A 23,020-nucleotide genomic window follows, 5' to 3' on the forward strand; every position below is an offset into this window, starting at 1 on the left:
CACCTTAATTGTATGTTATGATCTGTGCTTGTTAATGTACGAACAAAACATTAAACTATTTTATAAAACCAAAAACGAAAAGTTTAAATATTTTTGCTGATATCAGCTGTGTGGGATATTTCAATATTCGCAATATGAATATGAATGAATCTTAGCAATATTCAATATTATGGTCAGGGACTGGAATGTAGCTGGAATGCAGATTCAAGTGACGACGGTCCGGATGGAGTCCAACTCTGTGCAAAGGCATCCCTTATCAGATCCCACATGTTTTGTCAGCTGCTGCCTAGCCAAATCCTAAAAGCTAATAAACGTCGAAAAGGTCGCATTATATTCCGCCTTTCAGTTTGTTTGAAAAGCAGCCACCAAATATTTGTGTTGCCATTGCATTATATGAAGATCAATTTATTGGCACAACATACGATTAACTCAGGAAGTCATGTATTTCATTATGTTGTAATCTCGCATTGCTTGGCACCTTTGCTCATAGCTCAAAAGCGACGCTTCCAATGTGTTGAATTCCACATTCAATAAATTGTTATTCTGCTTTAGTAGAGCCAAAAATGTGCTGACAGCTGATTTTGGTTTAACTACTGTAATAAACAAAAATTAATATTTTTAATTTTTACTTTCAATTAATTAAAATGTTTTTTTTTTGTTTTACGTTGTGGCTGGAGCTTGCGTTCAGTAGTCGGTTGTGTGGTCGTGGAAGAACGTCGCGTTTTACTACCATTTTCTACAAATTGTGCAATTACACTACGAAATTTCTCCGGTATTAAAAATAGACGATCCACATTGCCTTTTTTATAGCAAAGATATGCCGATTTCATCTGAAACCATTTTCTGCGCACTTGAGTTGGCGATTTGTTGGGAAATCCGTGTCTTTTCATTTTGCTAGCAATTTGTGTAAAAGTATTGTGCGTTGTTGCAGTGTGTGCTGATCCTTGTGACAGTCTCACTTCATTTATTAAATTAAGCATGCATTCGATTTCGGCAGTGAGCCAAAAATTTCTTTTTAATTTTCCAGACTTCATTGTTTGAGAATAATTATTTACTATTTATTAGAGATGTGTAATTGAGTACGTGCGTCAAGTTAGCAGCGCTTCGATTTTTGGAACTTGGTTCCGATTCTTGGAACTTGGCTCACAGATTTTTTTATTAATTTGTTCATAAGCACATAGAAAAATGTGCACTGTACATATTTTTAATTAATAATTCTTAAAATCAATTAATTATTATACCTTGGGATACCTCCCCCATCAGGGGAACAAATTAAATTTATTGAAGATGTGAAACTGTTCACAAAATCTAACATTTTTCAAAATGGCAGCCATAGAAAGTTTTGTGAAAAAGCATCAAAAGTATTAATTTTAAAAATAAATTGACAACAATATAACATTTCGTCGCTACAGTTAGAAAATACGCATTCACAGTCGAGTCTACCCTCAGCGCTCTATGGATACCGCGGGCGTTATCTGCCAGAGGTTGTCTAGACACTCGAACAATAAATGCCAATTGTTCACAGACAGCAAACTTATGTTTGGGATATCGTTATGTTTAACGCCGGCTTCCAACGATGTCTGAGAATTAGTGGTTATGCCATTATCTTGATTACATTTATCACACTTCATTCTTCTTCTTCCCCTCGTAGCCGCGGAAGTAAAGTTGCGTTGAGCAACAGATCGTCGATGACCGGTTGCATGGCGGCTGGCGGATATATTCAAACTTATGCTCCTTGCCCTTAACTTCAATAATTCGAAACCTTGCCTTAGTCCGGCCACTCGAAGGTTGCTAGCGAACCTGTTGGCGTATACAGCTGCTTGAATTTGGTCTTCGAACCAGGGGATTTTCAAGTGTCCGTAGTGTACGCTATTGCGAACGTAAAATGGAGCTTCTGCCAAACTGAATAGAGTTGTACCTCGGAGAGATTGCACTTTTTGCGATTTCATTAGACTGCGCTCTTTTGCGGTTGAATTGACAAGCCAGAGCTCAGGTTTCTATTCCAAATCGCCAGATGGGTGCCACATCATATAGGTTAACTAACTAAGAAATTACATATTCTTAAACAAACTATTAGAAAACTTAACTAACTAAAAGTTATGAGCACATATTGACCATTAGTTTCTTTTTAAAAGTTTTGTTTATTAAGTTAGAATAAATATATTCTAATTACATCTAAAGGAATTACAATAAAGTTAGCATCAAAGATCAACTTGAACCAACTGTTACCTTTAGTGGTAATACATTTTCCAGGCTGCCTGATGGCGAGGTAGTCAAGCGGGACACATAAGAGTCATCACTTTTCACGTGCTTTTCTTCCACATTATCCTTAAAATACCAATTTTTTTTGTTGGCCAGGAACAGTAGCATGAGGGCAGGTAAATGTATTAATGAAAATCTGAACAACTTTCGGGAGCTTCCACTGTCAGATTTGGATTTAAATTCATAAGCTGAAATTAAGAAACAATAGATTTATAATTATACTCTATTTAGAACATGTATGAGCTAATAACTAAACAAGTCTTTGAAAAGCCGGCGGTTTAAAAATTTTTTTTTTTATATTCTATTTATTTTTGATAAAATGATTGAGACTTTTTGTAAAAATCAACATGTTGACAACGTATAGGGAGAGAAGAGGCAAAATTGACCCACAATAAATAAAATTTGGATTTCAACTTATAGTTACATTAAAGGCTTATTCCTATATATAAAAGTGACTTGATTGATTGGCGATGAACGCATAGCCCATATATACCATACCATACCATAAATCTATACCAAAAATAATTTCCCACTTTTCGCTGAATCTAAGCTTCCCCGGTAGAAATCCGATTCAAAGACTCTTTGCATATATATGCCTGCATATATATGCCTGTTTGTACAAACATGTATTCAAGTTTGTTTTGTTTATATGCCAAAAAGCATGCATGCGTACATGTATAAATGTCCGGATACCTACATACATGCATGCATGCGTACATACTCACATATAAACACATACACATAAATATACAAGTATATATGCATGATGCATAAATATGTATGCATGTTTGTATATACATATATGGATGCATGCATGTTTGTTTGTAAATATGCAAACAGGCATACATATGTACATACACACGTACATATGTATACATACATACATACATGTGTACAAGCACACGTACATATGTATACATATATACATGTGTACATACATAAACACATATGTTCACTTATTCATATGAACATACATGCATACATACGTATATATGTACACACGCGTATACATACATATATACACAACACACACAAATAATTGTACATACATACACTCAAAAAAAAAAACACAAAAAAAAAATCACCACACTACTAGCTGGGCATGAAAATCTGCAGAGCCTACTTGAATTCTTGAGAATCGAGGAGGAGAGCACTTGGCAGAAATTCGTTATTTTCAAATTTGCAGCACAGCGACAAATAAGTTTGGTCTGCGTTTGGTATTAGAAAACAAGGATGCATGAATACATACATATATATGTATATGCATACAAACACTAACACACACACACACACATGCATACATACATACATTAACACACACACATATATTACTTATATTCCTTTGTACAAAATTCAACCCCTTTTTTAGAATTTATAAGCAGATTAAGTACATTTGATTTTATGGGTATTGCCTTTCGTCTTTCCCATTTCAACTATTGGCTTACAATCTTTTTAAACCATTTTTAAACTGGTTTGACTTTCCAAAAGTTATGGCCAAACTATTTTATCCCGTTAATTAGTATTATAGTAAAAGCATATCTGACACAATCTGAAAGTGTATTTGTTTTATCAATAGGCCGAATTTATACAGCTTATCACCTGAATCTGATTATTCCTATCTAAAATAAGAAACTAAATTCTGCCACCAATTTTCACTTACCTAGATAACAAAAGTATGCATTTAAAGGCAACGTCTCCAAAGCAAACCAATAATTAGTAACATCAGCAAGGGGAGCTACCATAGACAGTCCGCAAATCGCGAATGCATAGCGTAGTGCAGTTCGACGACAAAGGCCCGGGTTGGTAACAGCCATCATGCGATATCCGGCTCGCGAATAATCCGGACGTAGGTTCCACGACAGGGCGTTGAAGTGCGGGAACTGCCACGCGTACAGAATTCCGGCAAGAATCATTGCGCCCGCATCCAGAGTTCCTGTGCAACCTGCCCAGCCCATCAGTGGCGGTATTGCTCCAACAATTGAGCCTATCCACGTGTTGGCAATACTCATTCGCTTCATTGGCGTATATATTGAGGTGTAAAGAAACAGGTTACCGGCGCCCAAAGCTGCTGTTAGCCCGTTGACACCAAAATACAATAAACATAATCCTGAGGTCGCTGATACAACTGCGAAACCAACCGCTTTGAGCGGAGTTATTTGGCCAGTTACCAACACGCGGTTTTTCGTCCTCGACATTTGTGAGTCGAAGGGAACTTCATGATATTGGTTGATAGCATTTGCCGCTGCTGAAACCAAGCCTGTTCCCAATGTGCACATTGCAAATGTAGTTAAGTCAAACGCAGCCGGTGCCATGGCATATCCGCCCATTGTCGTTATGACAACTAACGCTGTTGGGAAAATGTATTAGTTTCTTTTCTTTTTAAAACACATTTTAAATCAACTTACATGTCAAACGAAACTTGGAAAGTTTTTTGTATTTACTAAAAACTTTGCCATCATCTACATATGGGCTCGGCATCCATGGACATTTCTCTACGGATATTTTTACATTTTCTGATTTCTGTTGATTTAATATGCTGGAGGGACCAGAGTTATTAGATGATGGCACGTTTCTTGCATCCTGTAATTTTGTACTCGCCGAAGATCTCGCGATTGTCGAAAACTAAGAATTGTACAACTATTTTGAGTACCAGCACGTTGCATAACAATTTCCAATATCTTACCCGAAAAAATTGTACTTGCGCAGAAAGTATGTGTGTTGATAAGCACTCGATTGAACTAATTTTATAATACGCGCGAAACATTATATATTTTGTTTTGCTGCTTAATATTTAGTATTTAAATCATATTTTAAAGTTCTTATTCTTAGGGCTTGGATTAGATATGTGCAATTTGCACTCAGCACCCAAATTGTAACAGGTATTTAAAAGTAACTAGTTACTGTGTACTTTAATAGAAAGTAATAGTTACAGTGAAAATAAATATCATATAAAATAATAAGGTTGAAAAGAATGCAAGTAACTTTTTAGTTTATTGCGACCACAGTATACCAAGATCATTTATTTGGTTGATACACAATATCTTTTTGTAATTTAATACGTAGGCCTTTACGAACAATCGCACAAGAGTTCAATTAATTTGCACATCACTAAGCAGCTGACTCCAAAATATACACAAGCGACAAAACAAAGGTGACCGTATTTAATGACACAATCGGGAGTCGGTGGCTTTGCTGTTATTGTCTTACTAATACCAAACTTCGTGAAAATCGAGCTATGGGGGTGGGAAATTTGGACCTATATAGGAATTTTGATCAAGTAAAATATTAAATTTGGATGCCAAATTTATTTGGAAGCCTATGTACCGTAACTAGAGACCCAAAGCTCGTGGAAATCTGATAAGATTTGACCGAATTATATGGGAGGAAATTTTATCCTATGTCTATATAGGATATTTCAGGGTACTATTAACACATGAATTTTGACCAAAAATTATCTTGTTACATTTGGATACCAAATTAAAACCATTATGATATTTGGCTGAGTTATGGGGGTGGGAAATTTCGACTAATGTCTGTATAGGATGATCATGTGTATACTTCGACCTTGTCCGTGGCACGCTTTAAATAAATTCTCTTTAAATTATTATAAAACGAGTTTCCAAACGATCAGACAGTAAACTTACATATTTTATACAACCTTTTTCGCTAATATCGCGAGCTAAATTTCCTAAATTTCCGATATTCCAAAATTACCAAAAAATTATTTTCATCACTTGCGGACGCAATCTAGCACAAAAATAATTGGCAAACCCACCATTTTACCGAGTAACACTTTAATTATGTCAAATTAAAAAATGCAATACTACCTCTATTTTTAAAGGCAACTCGTACTAAGCCAATGTTAATTCATCGATATATTTACATTCGATATTTTCTACATATTTACCACATTTCCTATTTGTTCATTATCAGTCTGTCTGCTTTTCTCTTTTTGTTTCGTTCACAACCCTGGTAATCGGACCAATTTCTGAAAACTATTCGGGATAACATTTCGTTAAGAAATTCGTAGCTACAAAACCACAATAAGTATATAGAATGGTTGTTGGCCTAAAACAATAGGACTGCGACCTACACACACCTTTGTATAAACGTCGACCAAATACTTAAATATTTGTGTATGTATTAAACTTCGTATTTCTCTTTTGATTCACCAAAATATGCATACATACATACATACATGCAAATGTATGCTTTTATATATGTATGTCATTAACAGTATTTGGACAGTTCTATTGTTTCATTGTGTCTTCATATATGAACTATACATGCATACCTAGCAACCTTCAGGCATTAAAATTATTATTTTGCACTGTCAAAACAGAAATTATGTCTGCATGTATTACGTGTTAAATATGTGTACTTACATATGTATATCGAATTCAATTTATATATGTATGTACATACATACATATGTGTTTATGTACTTCAGACGATTTGTGTTTTGCAATAATAGTGGTTTCTTTTGTCGATCCGCAGTTGCACACTTTGATTACACCTGTATGACAACAAATACAAATAAAATGTATATCTACCAAATGATAAAAAAAAATAACAATTGGATTTCAACAACAAGCATATCAGTAAATGAGCAGCATAATACATTATATCAGACTGTTTTGATTATGTTTTGCACTGAATAAATTTACAAATTATTCTGCTAACATATTAACAAGGTGTCAATCCATCTGAAACAGATATAATTAACAATGTGTGTTATGGAATCAAATGATAATCTATTCATGCAGAAGCAATTTTAAACAGTTGCTTAACAGTGACGTTAACAGAAATGTTACAGAACGCATATGAAATTGGTGAAGTGCTGATTAGCATTATTTTTTAATCCAAGCCAATTCCTATATTTTACGAAATTGACTCAAAGGGTTATCAAATAATAAATGTGAAACTTATAAATGTTGAGTTTGGTCAAGATATCAAAAAACCGACAATACAACAACTTAAGATTCGACCGATCGTTCCTATGGCAGCTATATGATATAGTGGTCCGATTCTGTTCGGATTTTGCATATACACTAGGAGCATAGTAAAACTAATAATTGCCGAGTTTGGTCAAAATAAGTTGATCAATAAAAAAGTTGTTTATACTCTTATACCTACTTTTCAACCGATTGTTCCTATGGCAGCTATACGATATAGTGGTCCGATTCATATGTACTGCGTGCAACAGAAAGAGGGACTTCTGCAAAGTTTCATGACGACAGCTTTAAAACCTAGAGACTAGTTCGCATAGAAACAGACAGTCAGACTTGGCTATATCGACACGGCTGTTGATACTGATCAAGAATTTATATATTCTTTGTGGGTACGGAGATGTATCCCTTTATTCCCCTCTAATACCCTTTAAAAGAGTTTAAAAATACTGTCATTAATTTTATGTGGATCAGGTCCGGTATCACTTTCATTTTTCTTCGGGTCTAAAACTCGCTTGCCTGCTCAGAGAGCAAGAGAGATTTGATCATCTTTACTTGCATCCAAATGGGTAAAGAGGCTGTATTGCATGTTATAAAAATGCCTTTGGGCAAGTGTGTGACATATACTTCTCCGACCTTATAAAGCATATATATTTTACCCATCAACTAATAAGTTAATTGAGCTATGTCTGTTTAACTGTCAGTAGACATAACACATCTGGCTTATTTCGTATAATCAATTACATTCCGCTTTTCCACAAAATCAAGAAGAATCGGATTTCATATTTTGTCTTTTGTCAATATTATTTAAAAATTAATGACTAGCCATGATTTGGATTCAATTAGGTTCTCAGGTTCACGAAACGATCTTAAAGGAAAGGAGTTGCTTAGAAAAAAAAATATTCATGCTATTAAAGCATCAGGTGCACCTGGAGTATCGCTTAAAATCATGAATGATGTATACAGCGTAGCAATTGCGTCTTCTTATCGCGAAAGTTACAAATAAAAAACAAGAATAGTCACGATTTTGGCTCCCATAAATTATTCCTACTCTTAAATAAATTGCTGAGCAGTCAGTTTGACATAAAGTTTCATCCACTGTTCTTTGTCCAACTATATATACTTACTTTTTATAAATAAAATATAAAGTATGCTAAGTTAGCTAGTTAGTTAATATATATATAGTTAATACATTAAACATTTTCATTTTCAGCTACTATAAAACATCTGATTTTTAAAACGGATATCAGTATAAAGTGTATAACTATTTCCAACAAAATAATGAACGGCCTGGCCAATAGTAATGATGACTCCGTTGAGTGTCCATTGTGTATGGAACCCTTGGAAGTCGATGATCTGACTTTTTTTCCATGCACTTGTGGATACCAAGTAAGTGTTATTTAATTTATGATTACATGGCCTGTAAATGCCCATTTTTAATTACAGATTTGCCGATTTTGTTGGCACAGAATTCGTACCGACGAAAACAAACTATGCCCAGCATGTCGGAAAGAATATCCAGAAAATCCAGCTGATTTTAAACCCCTTACGCAAGAAGAAGTAAGTAATATTTCGTTGATGGGATATTATAATATTAATAACTTTATATTCATATTTGACGCGTAATATACAAACTATTAGAAATCGTTTGAGCAGGACTGACATAAATACAGAACATTTAAAAGTCTAATACGATTTAACGAACATGTCACCGCATATATAACACAATTTTCCCTTCTAAAATTATATTGAAGCTGGACTGATCAGATTGGTGGCCATTTTGTTGCCGACTATTTTCTTAGATTAGATTACAAGTTGCCAGAGACACATGCAAACATTCTTTGTCAGGAATGTGGGTTTTAGTTGTGTTTAGTCTGATAAACTCTCTGTATTTGTGGAAGACTTATGGCTGACGATATTCAGTAGCTATTTTAAGTGAAGCTATCATCCATTATGAAGCGATTGCACCGTCGCCCATGTGATGAGCATTGGCCAGACTTTAAAATCTCTCCCAGGAGGGAGGGCATCTGAGATCTCAGCCGAATTGTTAGCACGGGTCGCACAACACTTGAGTCTAGTAAAGGACTAGTGATAAGGCCTTATAAGGACCTTTGAAGTCAAGGACTTGAAGCTTAAACCTTTTCCAGTTGACAGCTTTAGATTGGCTGCAAGGTAATTTCAAAGATCTTTGTAAGCAGTTATTAAATATGGTTTTCCCAAATTCAAAGCGCTGAAGTGAAGAATGCTGCTAACAAAATTAATGAAAAAAGTACATATAAACGATCTAGATGGTTCGGGTAGATTACAATTTTCCTCGGGCGAGAAGTCGGTGGAAAAGAAATATATATTAAATTTTTAGCAAAAAGTTTGGCACGTGCATATCCCTGCCATTCCCGCTAGTTTATATGTTTATATAAAGTGTAAAATGATTTTTATAGTATTAAATTAATTAAATATTAATTTTACCAAAACCTTGTTAGATGATTGCCTTTAAGTCTCAGAAGCGGCAGAGGGACCAACAGCGCAAACAAAAGATAACTGAAAATCGGAAACACTTAGCAAACGTTCGAGTGGTTCAAAAAAATTTGGTATTTGTTGTTGGCTTACCGCCTCGACTTGCAGACGCCGACGTAAGTATTAAGAAATATGCGTATTTGTTATTCCTTTGTTGATGGAGTCATCTCTCAGCCATCAATTATATTATATACAAAAAGCTTTTCTTTTGAAAATTAACTGCATTTAAAAGGATTATTATTTCATAATATATTCACCCAAAACCGAATCTAATCGGTCTACCACATAATATGGCTACCGTTCGAACGAACGCATACATGGAAATTTAATTCTCGGCGTGCCGAGAAGATTTGTATTCACCAACAAAATATTTTTAATATTTCCATATTAATTTTTTCCTTCTGTAATAGATATTAAAAAAACACGAATATTTTGGAAAATACGGAAAAATTCATAAAGTGGTAATAAACCCAAGTACAACCTACGCTGGAGTACAGGTAAGCGCTACTGTCATTATATCCAAACCCCATTGAAAATTGGTATAATTTGTTGTGGAAATGTATGCATCAGGCAGAAGAAGCATCTTCGATTCCATTAAGCATATATATTATCCAGTATCTACCTAAATCAAGGATCAAGCAAGGATCTCTGAATCTTAAAGAGCTATAGATGGATATTTTGATAGTAGGTCCTCTTAAAGCCCGCGCAGTGCGATTATGTTTCCGATAATCGATAACAAGATCCGCTTCCGCTACAATTTTTTTTTCAAAAAAACTTCGTAGGGCTTAAGAGCTAATTACCAAATTTGACATTTAGTTGCTTGAATAGTATATATAAATCAAGTATTTTTCATTTTATAGCGGTTGTCTCGAATCTAATTGAGGAAATTTCTTTTTTTTAATTTAATTTTATTACTCCTAAAGTATTCGAGCTCGTAGTTGGAGCTGCATTTAGTGTTTGTAGAAAAGGGTTCAGGATATCCCCTAGTTAGTTACTCCTGACAGAGCAGAGCCCCTTACTTGTTTATATAAAAATAATATACCTAATCACCACAAAATCCATTTAAAGGGTCCCTCGGCGTCGGCATATGTCACTTACGTACATAATCCGGATGCACTGCGAGCTATACAAAGTGTAAATAATATAATGATAGATGGGCGGCTAATCAAAACCAGTCTCGGAACAACAAAATACTGCAGCCATTTCATGAAGAATCAACAATGTCCCAAAGGCGACTGTATGTACTTACATGAGTTGGGTGACTCGGAAGCTAGTTTTACCAAGGAGGTATATGGAATATACCAAATTTATAATGAGACATATTAATATTCGAGCGTTATAGGAAATGCACCAAGGAAAGCATCAAGATTATGAAAAACGACTACATGATGTGTTAATTGCAACTTCTGGGGTAAACAATGTGTCTGGAATTGGGGTATCTGCCAATGGTGCAAATGTAGGTGGAAGCGGAACTTCAAAAGCAAACGGTGAAACAATTTTTGTATTATAAAAAATACTAGACCAATAACAGCTTTTTCTGTTGCAGCTTCGGTAGCGATGTCGTCATCATCATCTTCGACATCTTCAGTATCAATTACAAATACTTCTACTTCAGTAAATTCACAGCAAAAAGAGTCGTGGCCGAGCTTGTCAGTTTCACCTATCAATAGCAAGGAAACTTTAGGAAGTGCCTCCAACGGGAATGGAAAAAGTAGAAAGGAAAAGTCTCGAAATGATAAAGGCCGTCATGAAAAAAACAAAACTAAAAGCAAAACAAATGCGTACGCCAATTCTAATACATCCAACAAGGAAAACTTTATTCCTGATTCCAGGAGTAATACACACACAACAACAATAACAACAGATTCAACAGAAGACCCAGTTGCCTCTACAACGAAAATAGAATTAGGTTCTGCCAGCAACCGACCAAAAACAGAGCGTAACAAGGAAAAGGGTTCTTCAAACCGTGCCTCTCTTGCAAAAGAGCAAAGCGAAAGTAAGGAAACAGTTCAAAACACTTCGGCTGAAGTCGAAAGGCAGTTGAAAAATCCTGATGATGGTCCAAATACAAGCAAAGATATGGGCACGATCAAGCTCAAGGAAAGTACCAAAAAGTTTTCATTACCACACAGGTCGGCATCTAATGTACATCGCTCACTTAGCACTAGTAGTGAAAACAGTGATGATCACTTATCCGAAAGCAGTACAAGTGAAAAAAGTTCGCCTGCAAATTTGAAGACGCAATCCAATGGTTCAACTGAGGATGTACACAAAGATATTGATATCGATAGAAATATCGAATTGGAAAGTGGATCGGATGACGTTCTGTCAACAACAAAAACAGTTAACTTTCATAAAATTTGTGATTCCAAAGTTAAAAACAAAGACGAGAAAAGTCCAGATGCTACTGAAATATTAAATACTGGTGAAACTGACAGCACAAAGGATGTATCGGGTATGTTGTAATTCGTTTCGGATTTGTTTTATCAATCTATGTATAATGTCAACTGACAAATATGATGTTTGCCTTTGTCGTAAAGTTTTCGATATTGCTATATAAACATGAAATGGACTAAGAAGCGTTGGTGCTTTCACTAAAATTCTCAATGATATTTCAGAAGAAAGGTTACATATACTCTGCATATCTTTCACGATATTAAGTAAATTTAGCTACTTTGTTATAGGCAATTATAAGGGCAGTCAGTATACAATTTATTGAAAATGAAATCAACCTTGGTTAAGTTTGGTCATTCAAATTGAAAAACTAATTTATATTACACATTTGATGTTTCAGATGCCCTGTTCAAATTGAACATGTTTGATGACAGCAACAGCTTCTTCTCATCGTCTCCCACATTGCAGCAGTCACTACTTTTAAGAAACAAAGTAGATGGGGATGTAAGGCAGCCTCAAGTAAACAGCGTAACAAACTCACATTTGCCAGATTTGCTTAATGGTAATATGCTTAGAATATATATTTTTTTTATTAATATATTAAGTATCTTTCATATACACAGATTTCAAAATTAAAATACTTGCAATTATTTAAATAACCCTTTTATTCTTTCTATGTCGTATTTGATCGATGACAATCATCATGGCCGCGTGGACAAATCAGGAATTGATGGATACCAGAATCCAGCGAACGCAAATGGTAAATATGTTTTTTATTCACAACATCAATTTAAAAAAATATTAACTTCAATATATATTTTTATAATTTGATTGCAATTCTCAAAATAACATTCAGCGCTGCGGAACTTCTGCAGACTGTAAAACCTGTTTTAGCAAATGAATAAGCTGTTTTATAGCCTGAACTCATTAAAAATGGGTAAAAAGCGTAAAATGTATTTTTGCAAATTCATGTAATAGGCATCTTCCTCTGACCCAAAGTATATATATATTCTTCAGCATCAATAGCCCAGTCGATCTAGCCATGTCCGTCGTCCGTATGAATGAACGCAAGGATCTTAAAACTTATAGGTTCTCCTACTACTACTCTCCTACTCATACTTCTTTTCGATAATCGACATCTTGCCCCGTTTCCAAGAAATCGATAGTATGTTAAAGAGCTGGAGCTCTTAACATGAAACTTCTTGAACAAGAGAGGGTATACGAATATTCTATAGCACAATAAAATTTACAGCTAAAAGTTTCATCAAGATTGAGTAAGAAACACCGAAGTCATTAAGGTTATTAATATATGTAATGTTTTGTAGTAAGCCCAGAAAATGATGTACGGGGAGAAATATAAATATTTTGGATGAAAGAAAATAATCTAGACCTCAAGCCGGTTTAGCCATCAACTAAATAAATATATGTTGTGCCTAGTTTAAAGCAAAGTTTAAACAAAAATATTGCAATTTTTTTCCAGAATGGGAGGAAGCCTTTAAGAATGTAATGTTGCGCAACAACCGGCAAGTAGAAGAGCAAGTTCTGCATCAGCAGCATCTACAAATGCAACAACAACATCATCATCAACAAGTACTAAAACAGCAGGAAGAATTTCTTCGCATTCACGAATTACATAAAAGGAGCAATTTAGCAAATAATGCTGGAATTTCTCATACCACTCACAATGGTAGGTTTTATTGGCGTAGTACAAGATTTAAAGAGTCACTAGTTTAAAGAAGTTTAAGAAGCACTTAAGGCAAATGTAAAGGTCATTTAGTTTTTTATCTTGTTGCTTTTGTATAAATTAGAAGCGGCAAGGTCATTATTTTGGCAGGCGAAAAACCCACATCGTAAAATATATTTTGATCGATAAGTTGAAAATCGAACGATATACCGATATCGATAAAAATGATGATCTTGTTTTTGGTATGGTGGTTTGGGAGAATAAAATATTGTTGTTATGATTCTCTAACTTTCGTATATTCCAATGAACAGTCGGACATTGCTAAATCGACTAAGCTCGGCGTGCTGATCATGTCTGCTACATACGTTTGCATAAAATCTTTATATCAAAAAAGGGCTTAAAAAGTGATATTTTTAAATCTCCGTTAGTGCATGAGGTTATTGGGGTTATTTCTGGTTATTGAAAGGAATCGAAACATGAATATATATCAATTAGAAAATTATAGAAGTATATTTAATTTATATAAAAACCTTTTTTGTTTTACAGATTTTCCAAGTCATTTTTATAGTGCTGATAATGAAGCGAATAGAACCCAAATTCATGCAGCAGTACATCCACAGCACATCGTACAGCAACCCGATGAAAATCCTAACTATGTAAATAATATATTCGGCGGAAATATGTCAAAGTTTTTCGACTTTCACAAAAGTCAACAACAAATACACCAACAGTACATCAATGGTCAATCTCTGCTGAGTAATTCCGATTCGCATCGATTGGCTATATTTTTGGAAAATAACCGTGCTAACCCTGCAGTTTTTGATAATGGTAATTAGAATTTCGGTTTATGTCGACAAATAAGAAAAACATTTTTTAATGTCAGGCATTTTGGCCCAACAATCGCTGATGCAGAAACAAAGGCTTATGGGAAATTTCGATAAAACAGTAAGCTTACAAGTTTGATATATATCGAAGTTTCTATAAAACAACAACATTTGTTTTTCAGTCTTCAAACCAACCACAAAACCTACATTCGCCACAAAATCGGTTTTCACAAAGCTCTTTAGCGGACGATGACCTAGGTAATATTTAAATTATAAATTATGTCTGCGTTTTTGAGCTACTAATATAAGTTATTACTACTAGTTTATATTATTTATGGGTTACTAAACATCATATATATCTTTTACCATGTTAGGATTCGACCCGTTTATTGAAACACAAAAGGGATTAGCAGAGCTAATGGAAAATGAAGTTGTTCAACAGAATATTAATGGAATTGCTGGACCAAAATTACAGCAGCAAACGCAAGCTTCCCATCAGCAACTTCTTGATAATATGCAGCGCGCCCGTATGCCTCCTCCTGGTTTTAATCATATGAATACCTTAGGATTTGAAGGTGCAGCACGAGTACACTCAAGTAAACTGTTTCCTTTTATTAATATGCCAAGCAACTCGGTTGGAAACAACGCTACCCAAGGAGAACAACAACATCAAATCCAACTGGCAACTAACTGGAACAATCATTTGGCAACATTGCACCAACATCAAGGACAGCCTATGAGTGACTCCCATTTGCAACATCAAGTCGCCCAAACTAGCATCCAAAATAAAGGTAATCATAGTTATGTTGAGACTATATTAATAAAAGTCTTAATTTTTGCAAAAATCGATATTTCGCTATGGCGTTTTTACCTTTTTTTTTTACCATTTTGTATCCATTAAATAAATAAATACCCACTTATTACTATTATTATCATTATTTAGCTAGTCTTAAATTATCTTTGAATTTGTTTGAGTAAAAAAATCTTTAAAATGTACTTTACAAACAGGATATAGTAGCAATGACTGGACTGCAATGGATCCAGCTATTTTGTCTTTTCGGCAGTATTCATCTTTTCCGCATCAAGCTCAAATGCCACCTCATCAACAACAACAAGACCTATTTATGCAACATTTGGCTCAAAATCACCAGCAAAACGGACAAGGTAAAAATTGGAATATATTTTGTACTATATATATTTAAGGCTTTAACTAATATATTTTATTTTGATGGCTAGGTTTCGGTAATCAATCCCAACAAGTGCTTCCGGGTATGAACGTGCCTAATAATATGATCAATGGACAGTCGTCATCTCAGACACAGGTAAACGCAAATGTTCAGGGAATGCTGGAGTTCTTAAAAAACCGCCAATTTGTTTAAAAATTAATGTCTGAATATTATAGATTGGTTTACCTGTACTACTTATAAAATACTTATTGTAATACAAACATAGTGAAAAAAATCGAATATAACAAATCGAACAGCTTTTGTTTTTTTACTTTAAAATGTGTGCAGACGGATACATATGTGCATTGCAAATATATTTAAAACATATAAATATAAGCGTGTATTCGCACTTGACCTTACTCGGCCATTTCAGACCAGCCGCTGCGCGCATTGCCATGTACTATTTAACGACTCGGAATATCCATTTTCCGCCCATTGATAAATGCTAGTTTTACCTCACAACTTCCAAACGCGGCAAATTGCACAGGCCCACAAGACATAACGATATGCCCTGCAAGTCAATCCGTGGGAAGGTGCGGATGGGCATAATGGAGATTGTGAGGGGATCATCGATGTGCAGTAAGCCATGCTGGAGAGCCCAATTCTGCACCGGGGCCACCAAGAACCATCGTGCTGGTCCGGCGAACAGGGCCGAAACACCAAAACGCGTAATATCAAAATTCGTAACTTCCGAGTAGAAGATCGGAAAGGGGATAACTTCCAGCCGGAGACATTGTGTAATGGACGTTAAGGTTGCTGCAACAACCATCTGACAACAAAAGTGAAAGTTATATTCACCTCATGTGTCAACTCGCTTTACTATCCAGAAGTCGATGAGAGACCGGGAACTGGTTAAAAAATTGTAGTAAGGTTTGAATGGATGAGCAGCGCCAAGAGTGCAAAGAGGGGAAGGGGAAAATGGGTCGCAGGGGCAGAGCATATCCAGGCACAGAAGTCACGCCATACGCAAGGAGCGAAGCCAGTGGCCATACTGGCTAGACTGCCGAAACTATGACAGTTGGATCAGAATTTTTTGTTACAGGTACGCGAAGATGAAAATTCTGTGCCCACAGTGGGAAGACTCTCTGGGAAACTCCAGAGGAAGCGCGATGATGGCCGAACAGGAGAAGCAGGGAAGGAACAATAAGGATAAGAACAAGGATATGGATGAGGATATTGATTAAGAAACAATCTTAAAAGGCCTACCATGTGACGAACGTGTTCGAACATTCACGTCGGGCCGAAATAGAAAAAAGGAATGACTGGTCATCGGACAAGTGAAAAAGGCTTGGGTAGGTGAGTCTCAATGGAAAGCCAAGGGCGCGTCGATTGCGCATTATGGGGAAGTCAGCTGGATACCTCGGAGTTAACTACGGAGGAAAGGATAGAGTTGGAGGCAGACATGCGGGAGCCTTAGTTCTTTGATAATAGTGGGAAACACACAATCAACTAAAAGGGGCCCAACCGATCAATCGACCGTTCCCTTTATTGCCAGCAATGTAGTTAGTACTGGATAATGAAATATAGATATTTTTTCTGGCAAAAACAAAATTCGTATGTGTAGCTGGAATACTATTGCAGCTGCTTCTACCGGAAAATGCTGTAGCACAATCTGGACCCCTCAGTGTTAAGATTCGTAGCGAACTTGCCTGCTTATTTCTTTGGTTGATTTTAATTTGTCAAATTTGTACATGCTATTATTAGGTTGCTGGTTTATTTTTAGCTTTTATTTTATACATTTTAAATTTGGGATTTTTTTATTTTTTCTTGGTGTAATAAATTTGTTAAAGTTTTCTAACCCGAAAACGTTTACAAAGTTCTCGGCTTGGCCCCAGTAAATTTATAAGGTTTTATCTTCCGGCTCGGCACAATTAATTTTATGAAACTTGAGTTTTTCAAGTCAAATAATCTTTTGATTTGACCGCAATCAAAATCGAACTCTCCATTGCGCATCGCATTGCGCAGAAACGTTATCGCTGCTGAATAACCAACTGCCGATGCTATTTAAATAGGTTTCTTATTCACTTTCATTGCTTTGGATGTGGTTGCTAAGATGCTAATGGAAATGGAACAGAAAAATAGAAACAGTATGTCAACGTAACAAAAAATATCGGTGAAGTGATATCGATTGTTTGTCATTTGACATATTTGTAGTGTGACTGATTCAATGATCTCCTCTCTATGCAAATTATTACAATGCGATATTTTTCATCTCGACCTCAGCTCAAAATCTTTGTTCGTGCATTATATCTTGGAACGGCAAGTAAAAGTATGTTTAAGGCACAGAATTTTGAAGTATTTTACATATAAGAACTTCTAATTATGTTTTCACCTTACTTTTTCACATAGATAAGCCAATTATAAAAAATATCGGAATGTCAGGCGTACCTCAAAAGTCCTCAGAATCAATGAAAGAAAATTTCGTATATCCCGTTGCCCGTAAGGACTTATCTATTGAAGATAACTTCCATGGCTCAAAGATAAAGGACGTTTACCGTTGGCTTGAGGATCCCGACGCCCCCGAAACACAAGAATATGTTAATAATCAAAATAATATAAGCCAACCGTTCCTCGAAAGTTGTGAACTATGGAAAAAGATAAACAATAAGCTTACAAAATTATGGAACTATCCGAAATATGGATGCCCCATGCAGTATGGAAAATATTATTATTATTTCATGAATACTGGTCTCCAAAATCAAAGGTAACCCAACGCCTCATATTTGAATACGTTTATATGTACATCTTGTATTATTGCAGTGTAATGTATCAGCAAGATTCACTGCATGGCGAGAGCAAAGTATTCCTAGACCCTAACAGTCTGTCTGAGGACGGAACGGTTGCCCTTTCGCAAAAGGAGTTTTCCGACGATGGGAAATTTATGGCTTATGGGCTTAGTGAAAGTGGATCTGATTGGATTAAGATTCGCATACGAAACACAGAGACTGGTAAGGATTTCGACGAAGTGCTTGAAAAAGTAAAATTTTCGGAAATTTCATGGACAAAGGACAATAAGGGTTTCTTTTACGGAGTACGTAGACAAGGTCTGCACAACTTAACTGATTAATAATAACTCCATAATTCAACAGAGATATCCCGATCAGGATGGTAAAACTGATGGTTCGGAAACCAAGCAAAATGAAAACCAAAAGCTTTATTATCATCTCGTCGGAGAAAGTCAGTCTAAGGATGTATTAGTCGTTCAGTTTAATGAGGAACCGTCATGGCGCTTGTACGGATTTGTATATTACAGATTTATTTTGTGAAATTAGTTAACACCAATCCAATTTTCTCTTATTCGTATTTAGTCAATCTGTCGTATCCGATTGTGGCAAATATTTGATACTGGCTATTGTTAAAGACTGTCGTGATAATATAATATACTATGCCGACCTTAAACCCGGGGAACCAATCGTATCAGAACTGGATGTTAAAATCATTGTTGATAAATTTGAGTCCGACTACGACGTAAGTACATGCATTGATATATTGAATATGCTGCATTAGAATGTAGTATTAACCTTTCACCTTTACCATTACCTATCTATAATTTCTGTTTTTGCAGTACGTGACTAATGTGGGATCAAAGGTGTATTTCCGCACAAACAAGAATGCTCCAAATTATCGTGTCATCATCATCGACTTCGAAAACCCAGCCGAAGAAAATTGGGAGACCCTCATACCGGTAAGAATAATAACTGTCAGCATAAAAATATATATATATAATGTATAACTCATTTTCAAGGAGCACGAAAAAGATGTCTTGGACTGGGTTAAATGCGTCAATGAAGATAAGCTTCTTCTTTGTTATATAAGAGATGTTAAAGTAAGGCAACTTTTATTATTTATTCCGCATATCTTTGGTTAAAGATTTTGTTTATTTTAGACGATTTTGCAAGCTAATTCACTTCAAACCGGAGCGCTAATACGACAATTTGATTTGGATATTGGTACCATTGTTGGGACCTCTGGCAAAACAAAATATTCCGAAATTTTTTACAATTTCGCGTCATTCTTAAACCCCGGAACAATTTACCACTATGATTTTAAATATCCAGACCAGCCACCAAAAGTCTTTCGGGAAATTAAGCTCAATTTGGACGGATTTCGACAGGATAATTATGCCGTTGAGCAAATCTTTTATTCTAGCAAAGATGGTACCAAGGTGCCAATGTTTATAATACAGAAGAAACGCGCTGTTCGTGAGCCCCGACCATGCCTGCTTTACGGCTATGGTGGCTTTAATATTAGCATGCTGCCCACCTTTGGGCTTACAGGGTGAGTACCTATATACATATATGGTTTTTAGAAACTTTAGGCACAACCGAAAAACAATAGTCTTATGTTTGTAGATACTTTTGATGGTGTTCTGGCCTATCCTAACATTCGTGGTGGTGGCGAGTACGGCGAAAAGTGGCACAATGGCGGACGCTTGCTGAATAAACAAAACGTCTTCGACGACTTTCAATGTGCTGCAGAGTATTTAATTGAAAACAAATTTACCACAAAAGACCGTTTGGCAATACAGGGAGGATCTAATGGAGGTCTCCTGGTTGGCGCATGCATCAATCAACGTCCTGATTTGTTTGGCGCAGCCATTGCACAAGTTGGGTTAGTATTCTGTGCTTAAGAACATTGGAATAATTATATTTGAAATTGAATGAATGTATTGCCAACAGCGTAATGGATATGTTGCGGTTCCATAAATTCACGATTGGTCACGCTTGGTGCTCGGACTATGGCAATCCCTCGGACAAGGAACACTTTGATAATCTTTATAAGTTTTCCCCATTACACAATATCCATTCCCCACAAAGTGCATCGAAAGAGTATCCATCCACACTGATTTTGACCGCTGATCACGACGATCGCGTCAGTCCACTGCATTCGTTAAAGTTTGCAGCTGCATTGCAGGATGCTGTGCGTAATTCAGAATTTCAGAAAAATCCATTGCTACTTCGTGTATACAAAAAAGCTGGTCACGGTGCTGGAAAACCAACATCTAAAAGAATTGAAGAAGCTACTGATATTCTAACATTTATGTATAAAAGTCTTAAAATGGATGTCATCAATCTATAATTTGTAAATATATAGGTAACTATTGTATTTATCTTGCCTTTTCAATTTGTTTAAATATCTTGCATTTACCATGTATATTACAGAATACATAAAAGTAAAGTCATTTTGTAACTGACTGGTATTAATATTCTCATTTTTTGTTCTATTGGTGGTAAGCTAAAAAATTATTTTAAGTCAACTTAGACACACCAAATATCCATGCGAGATGTAAATGAAGACTGCTCTTAACTGGGATTGCTCAGGGAAAAATATTAAAATAAATCAATAGAAGGGGTTACTCAACATTCACTAGGGAAAGCAAACTCTCAAGGCGCTACAAATAAAATTAGCACAGAGCATATTTCGATGCTCTGACATGCGGCAACGTAAACTAAAGACAGAGTACCAAATCTTATGTTAGCTCTTGTAGCTAGCTTTATAGCTCTTACAGATGCGCGGAATGTGTGTTTTTAATATATAGAGTATATAATGTTGACTCTTCCCATAGAAGATATATACGCTAGATTGTTATTATATATATGTTATATTATATATTATATTATATGTTATTTCCCAAAGCTAGTAAGTGCTGAATTTCATTTGCATAACAAGTCGTGTTCTCTTGAAATAACTAATGTAATGTTGTGTGAGACCTTTGAAGCTCGACCGAATTGGACTGAGTAGTTGAAATATTTGTAAGTCCTTGGCCAGTTGCTATTATTGTCTCCATACGCTGGGTAGTGTCGCGCATGACTCCACTAAAGTCGGGCAAATCTGGAAGCTCTAATGCGAGATGCGCTGAAAATCGTTTATAAACCGAGTTTTTGATGCTTTCCTTCTTCGTTTTTTTTCTACTTTCTTCATATTTTAGTTGTTGTTTGAGAAAAATTGAAGTCTTCAGAATTTCTTGTATATTATAGAAAGTGCTTTCAGATTTCTCTATCGATTTGAGTGCTTGGACACCATATTCCATGTCGAAGCAATGTCCTTGTAAGTTGCTTTGCAAGCCGAGAACTTCGGCTCGTTTCTCTATAATAGCAGGTAGAACCTTACGAATATGTTCCTTGAATACATATTGAACAAATTAATATTTATTTTGTTTTATGTAAAGAAAATTAGGAAGACAAACCTGAATTCGAAAGAAAGCTAATGATGGGTCATTGGCGAATATGTGAACATTTTCAGACAGTTTTTCTGAGGCTAAAAAGTCGAAAACACACAAAGAATATATGTGATGGTGTTGATATTTAAACAAATCAAATTACTTTTTTTTGCCTTGAAGTTGAGATCACTTCCTTGTTCCATTCTTCCCTGTTTTCGCATTCGTCTAAGAAAATAGTTTAAATTTTTGCCCTAATAATTTCCCATAAAGTGACAACTGAAAATAAACATAAATGCATGCATGTTCACAGTGAGCCTTTCTTTCACTGCCTTTCTATAGTAAATTCAGGATCAGTATCAAGTTTCTATATCAGATAGTTTTGAAGCTACCATTATGAAACTTTTCATACTTTTTATTTATGCATTACTTATTTGCCAGTCCACTTAAAAATCACACAAAGTAAAACAGCTCGTTCCAATTAAATATTGTCAATACATATTAGGGATGGGCGATATATGCTCAACTCGATACGAATAAAATATATTAATATGTTGAGACAGGAGTCTTAAGGAATATCGATACTAAAAGTCGGGATATCGATAAGGGTTTTCAGTTAGCAATTGATGCCGAAAAAATGTTCAGGAGGCAACGCTAGTCTCACGATCCACTGCGTTTAACGAAAAAAATTGTTTATTTAGTTAGTTAAGGTTGCATTAGTTTAGGCACGTTCAACACGCTTATTATGTTTTGAAAATATCTATATATATCTGTTTGGCCTGACTGACTGACTTATTGACTGACTGATTGGTGATCAATGCCCAGCCCATACCGTAAAAGCTAGAAAGCGGAAATGAAATATATATAATAGTTTTTCGCTGATTTACCACTGTTTTGGCTGGAAATAATCAAATCGCTGAAGCACGTATTTATTAAGTTCCTGTGCAGAGCTTTGAAAAGATGTAGGGGCATAACTTAAAACTTTATCAAAAAGAAATTTGTAAATCTCA

General features: G+C 35.5%; 5 protein-coding genes across 8 annotated transcripts; 2 read left to right on the top strand and 3 right to left on the bottom strand.

Moving 5' to 3' along the window:
- Positions 1 to 384: 384 nt before the first annotated feature.
- On the bottom strand, positions 385 to 1,065 carry LOC6628161 (uncharacterized). Its single transcript, XM_002052380.4, has 2 exons — positions 665 to 1,065; positions 385 to 593 (listed from the first exon to the last, which is right to left on the bottom strand). The coding sequence occupies exons 1-2, from the start codon at positions 1,032 to 1,034 to the stop codon at positions 430 to 432; spliced, it is 534 nt and encodes a 177-aa protein (XP_002052416.1). The 5' UTR covers positions 1,035 to 1,065; the 3' UTR covers positions 385 to 429.
- A 1,056-nt stretch (positions 1,066 to 2,121) lies between these two features.
- Positions 2,122 to 5,117, bottom strand: Cox10 (Cytochrome c oxidase assembly factor 10). The gene is made up of 4 exons (XM_002052379.4): positions 4,946 to 5,117; positions 4,668 to 4,884; positions 3,923 to 4,609; positions 2,122 to 2,450 (listed from the first exon to the last, which is right to left on the bottom strand). The coding sequence occupies exons 1-4, from the start codon at positions 5,024 to 5,026 to the stop codon at positions 2,209 to 2,211; spliced, it is 1,227 nt and encodes a 408-aa protein (XP_002052415.2). The 5' UTR covers positions 5,027 to 5,117; the 3' UTR covers positions 2,122 to 2,208.
- Positions 5,118 to 6,191: 1,074 nt separating this feature from the next.
- Cnot4 (CCR4-NOT transcription complex subunit 4) lies at positions 6,192 to 16,107 on the top strand. Of its 2 annotated transcripts, XM_002052378.3 has the most exons (17): positions 6,192 to 6,398; positions 8,425 to 8,600; positions 8,658 to 8,771; positions 9,692 to 9,841; positions 10,136 to 10,222; positions 10,794 to 11,012; positions 11,068 to 11,212; positions 11,272 to 12,180; positions 12,520 to 12,681; positions 12,844 to 12,879; positions 13,600 to 13,806; positions 14,350 to 14,631; positions 14,687 to 14,748; positions 14,810 to 14,885; positions 15,002 to 15,418; positions 15,636 to 15,791; positions 15,864 to 16,107. In XM_002052378.3, exons 2-17 carry the CDS (start codon positions 8,493 to 8,495, stop codon positions 16,004 to 16,006), a joined length of 3,273 nt encoding a protein of 1,090 aa, XP_002052414.2. In that variant the 5' UTR covers positions 6,192 to 6,398; positions 8,425 to 8,492; the 3' UTR covers positions 16,007 to 16,107. The 2 variants fall into 2 exon arrangements, with proteins under 2 accessions (XP_002052414.2, XP_015028681.1); XM_015173195.2 differs by lacking the exon at positions 13,600 to 13,806.
- A 1,888-nt stretch (positions 16,108 to 17,995) lies between these two features.
- Positions 17,996 to 20,959, top strand: LOC6628158 (prolyl endopeptidase). 2 transcript variants are annotated; one of them, XM_002052377.4, is made up of 10 exons: positions 17,996 to 18,122; positions 18,203 to 18,557; positions 18,614 to 18,884; positions 18,943 to 19,085; positions 19,162 to 19,321; positions 19,419 to 19,538; positions 19,599 to 19,679; positions 19,740 to 20,131; positions 20,192 to 20,464; positions 20,533 to 20,959. In XM_002052377.4, the coding sequence occupies exons 1-10, from the start codon at positions 18,035 to 18,037 to the stop codon at positions 20,930 to 20,932; spliced, it is 2,283 nt and encodes a 760-aa protein (XP_002052413.2). In that variant the 5' UTR covers positions 17,996 to 18,034; the 3' UTR covers positions 20,933 to 20,959. The 2 variants fall into 2 exon arrangements, with proteins under 2 accessions (XP_002052413.2, XP_070065233.1); XM_070209132.1 differs by having other exon boundaries at positions 18,026 to 18,112.
- A 477-nt stretch (positions 20,960 to 21,436) lies between these two features.
- LOC6628157 (BLOC-1-related complex subunit 8 homolog) lies at positions 21,437 to 22,579 on the bottom strand. 2 transcript variants are annotated; one of them, XM_002052376.4, is made up of 4 exons: positions 22,441 to 22,579; positions 22,177 to 22,289; positions 22,041 to 22,111; positions 21,437 to 21,974 (listed from the first exon to the last, which is right to left on the bottom strand). In XM_002052376.4, the coding sequence occupies exons 2-4, from the start codon at positions 22,232 to 22,234 to the stop codon at positions 21,543 to 21,545; spliced, it is 561 nt and encodes a 186-aa protein (XP_002052412.2). In that variant the 5' UTR covers positions 22,235 to 22,289; positions 22,441 to 22,579; the 3' UTR covers positions 21,437 to 21,542. The 2 variants fall into 2 exon arrangements, with proteins under 2 accessions (XP_002052412.2, XP_015028446.1); XM_015172960.3 differs by having other exon boundaries at positions 22,423 to 22,553.
- Positions 22,580 to 23,020: the final 441 nt, after the last annotated feature.

The sequence above is a fragment of the Drosophila virilis genome, chromosome 4 (genome assembly GCF_030788295.1).
Source record: "Drosophila virilis strain 15010-1051.87 chromosome 4, Dvir_AGI_RSII-ME, whole genome shotgun sequence".
NCBI lineage: Eukaryota > Metazoa > Arthropoda > Insecta > Diptera > Drosophilidae > Drosophila > Drosophila virilis.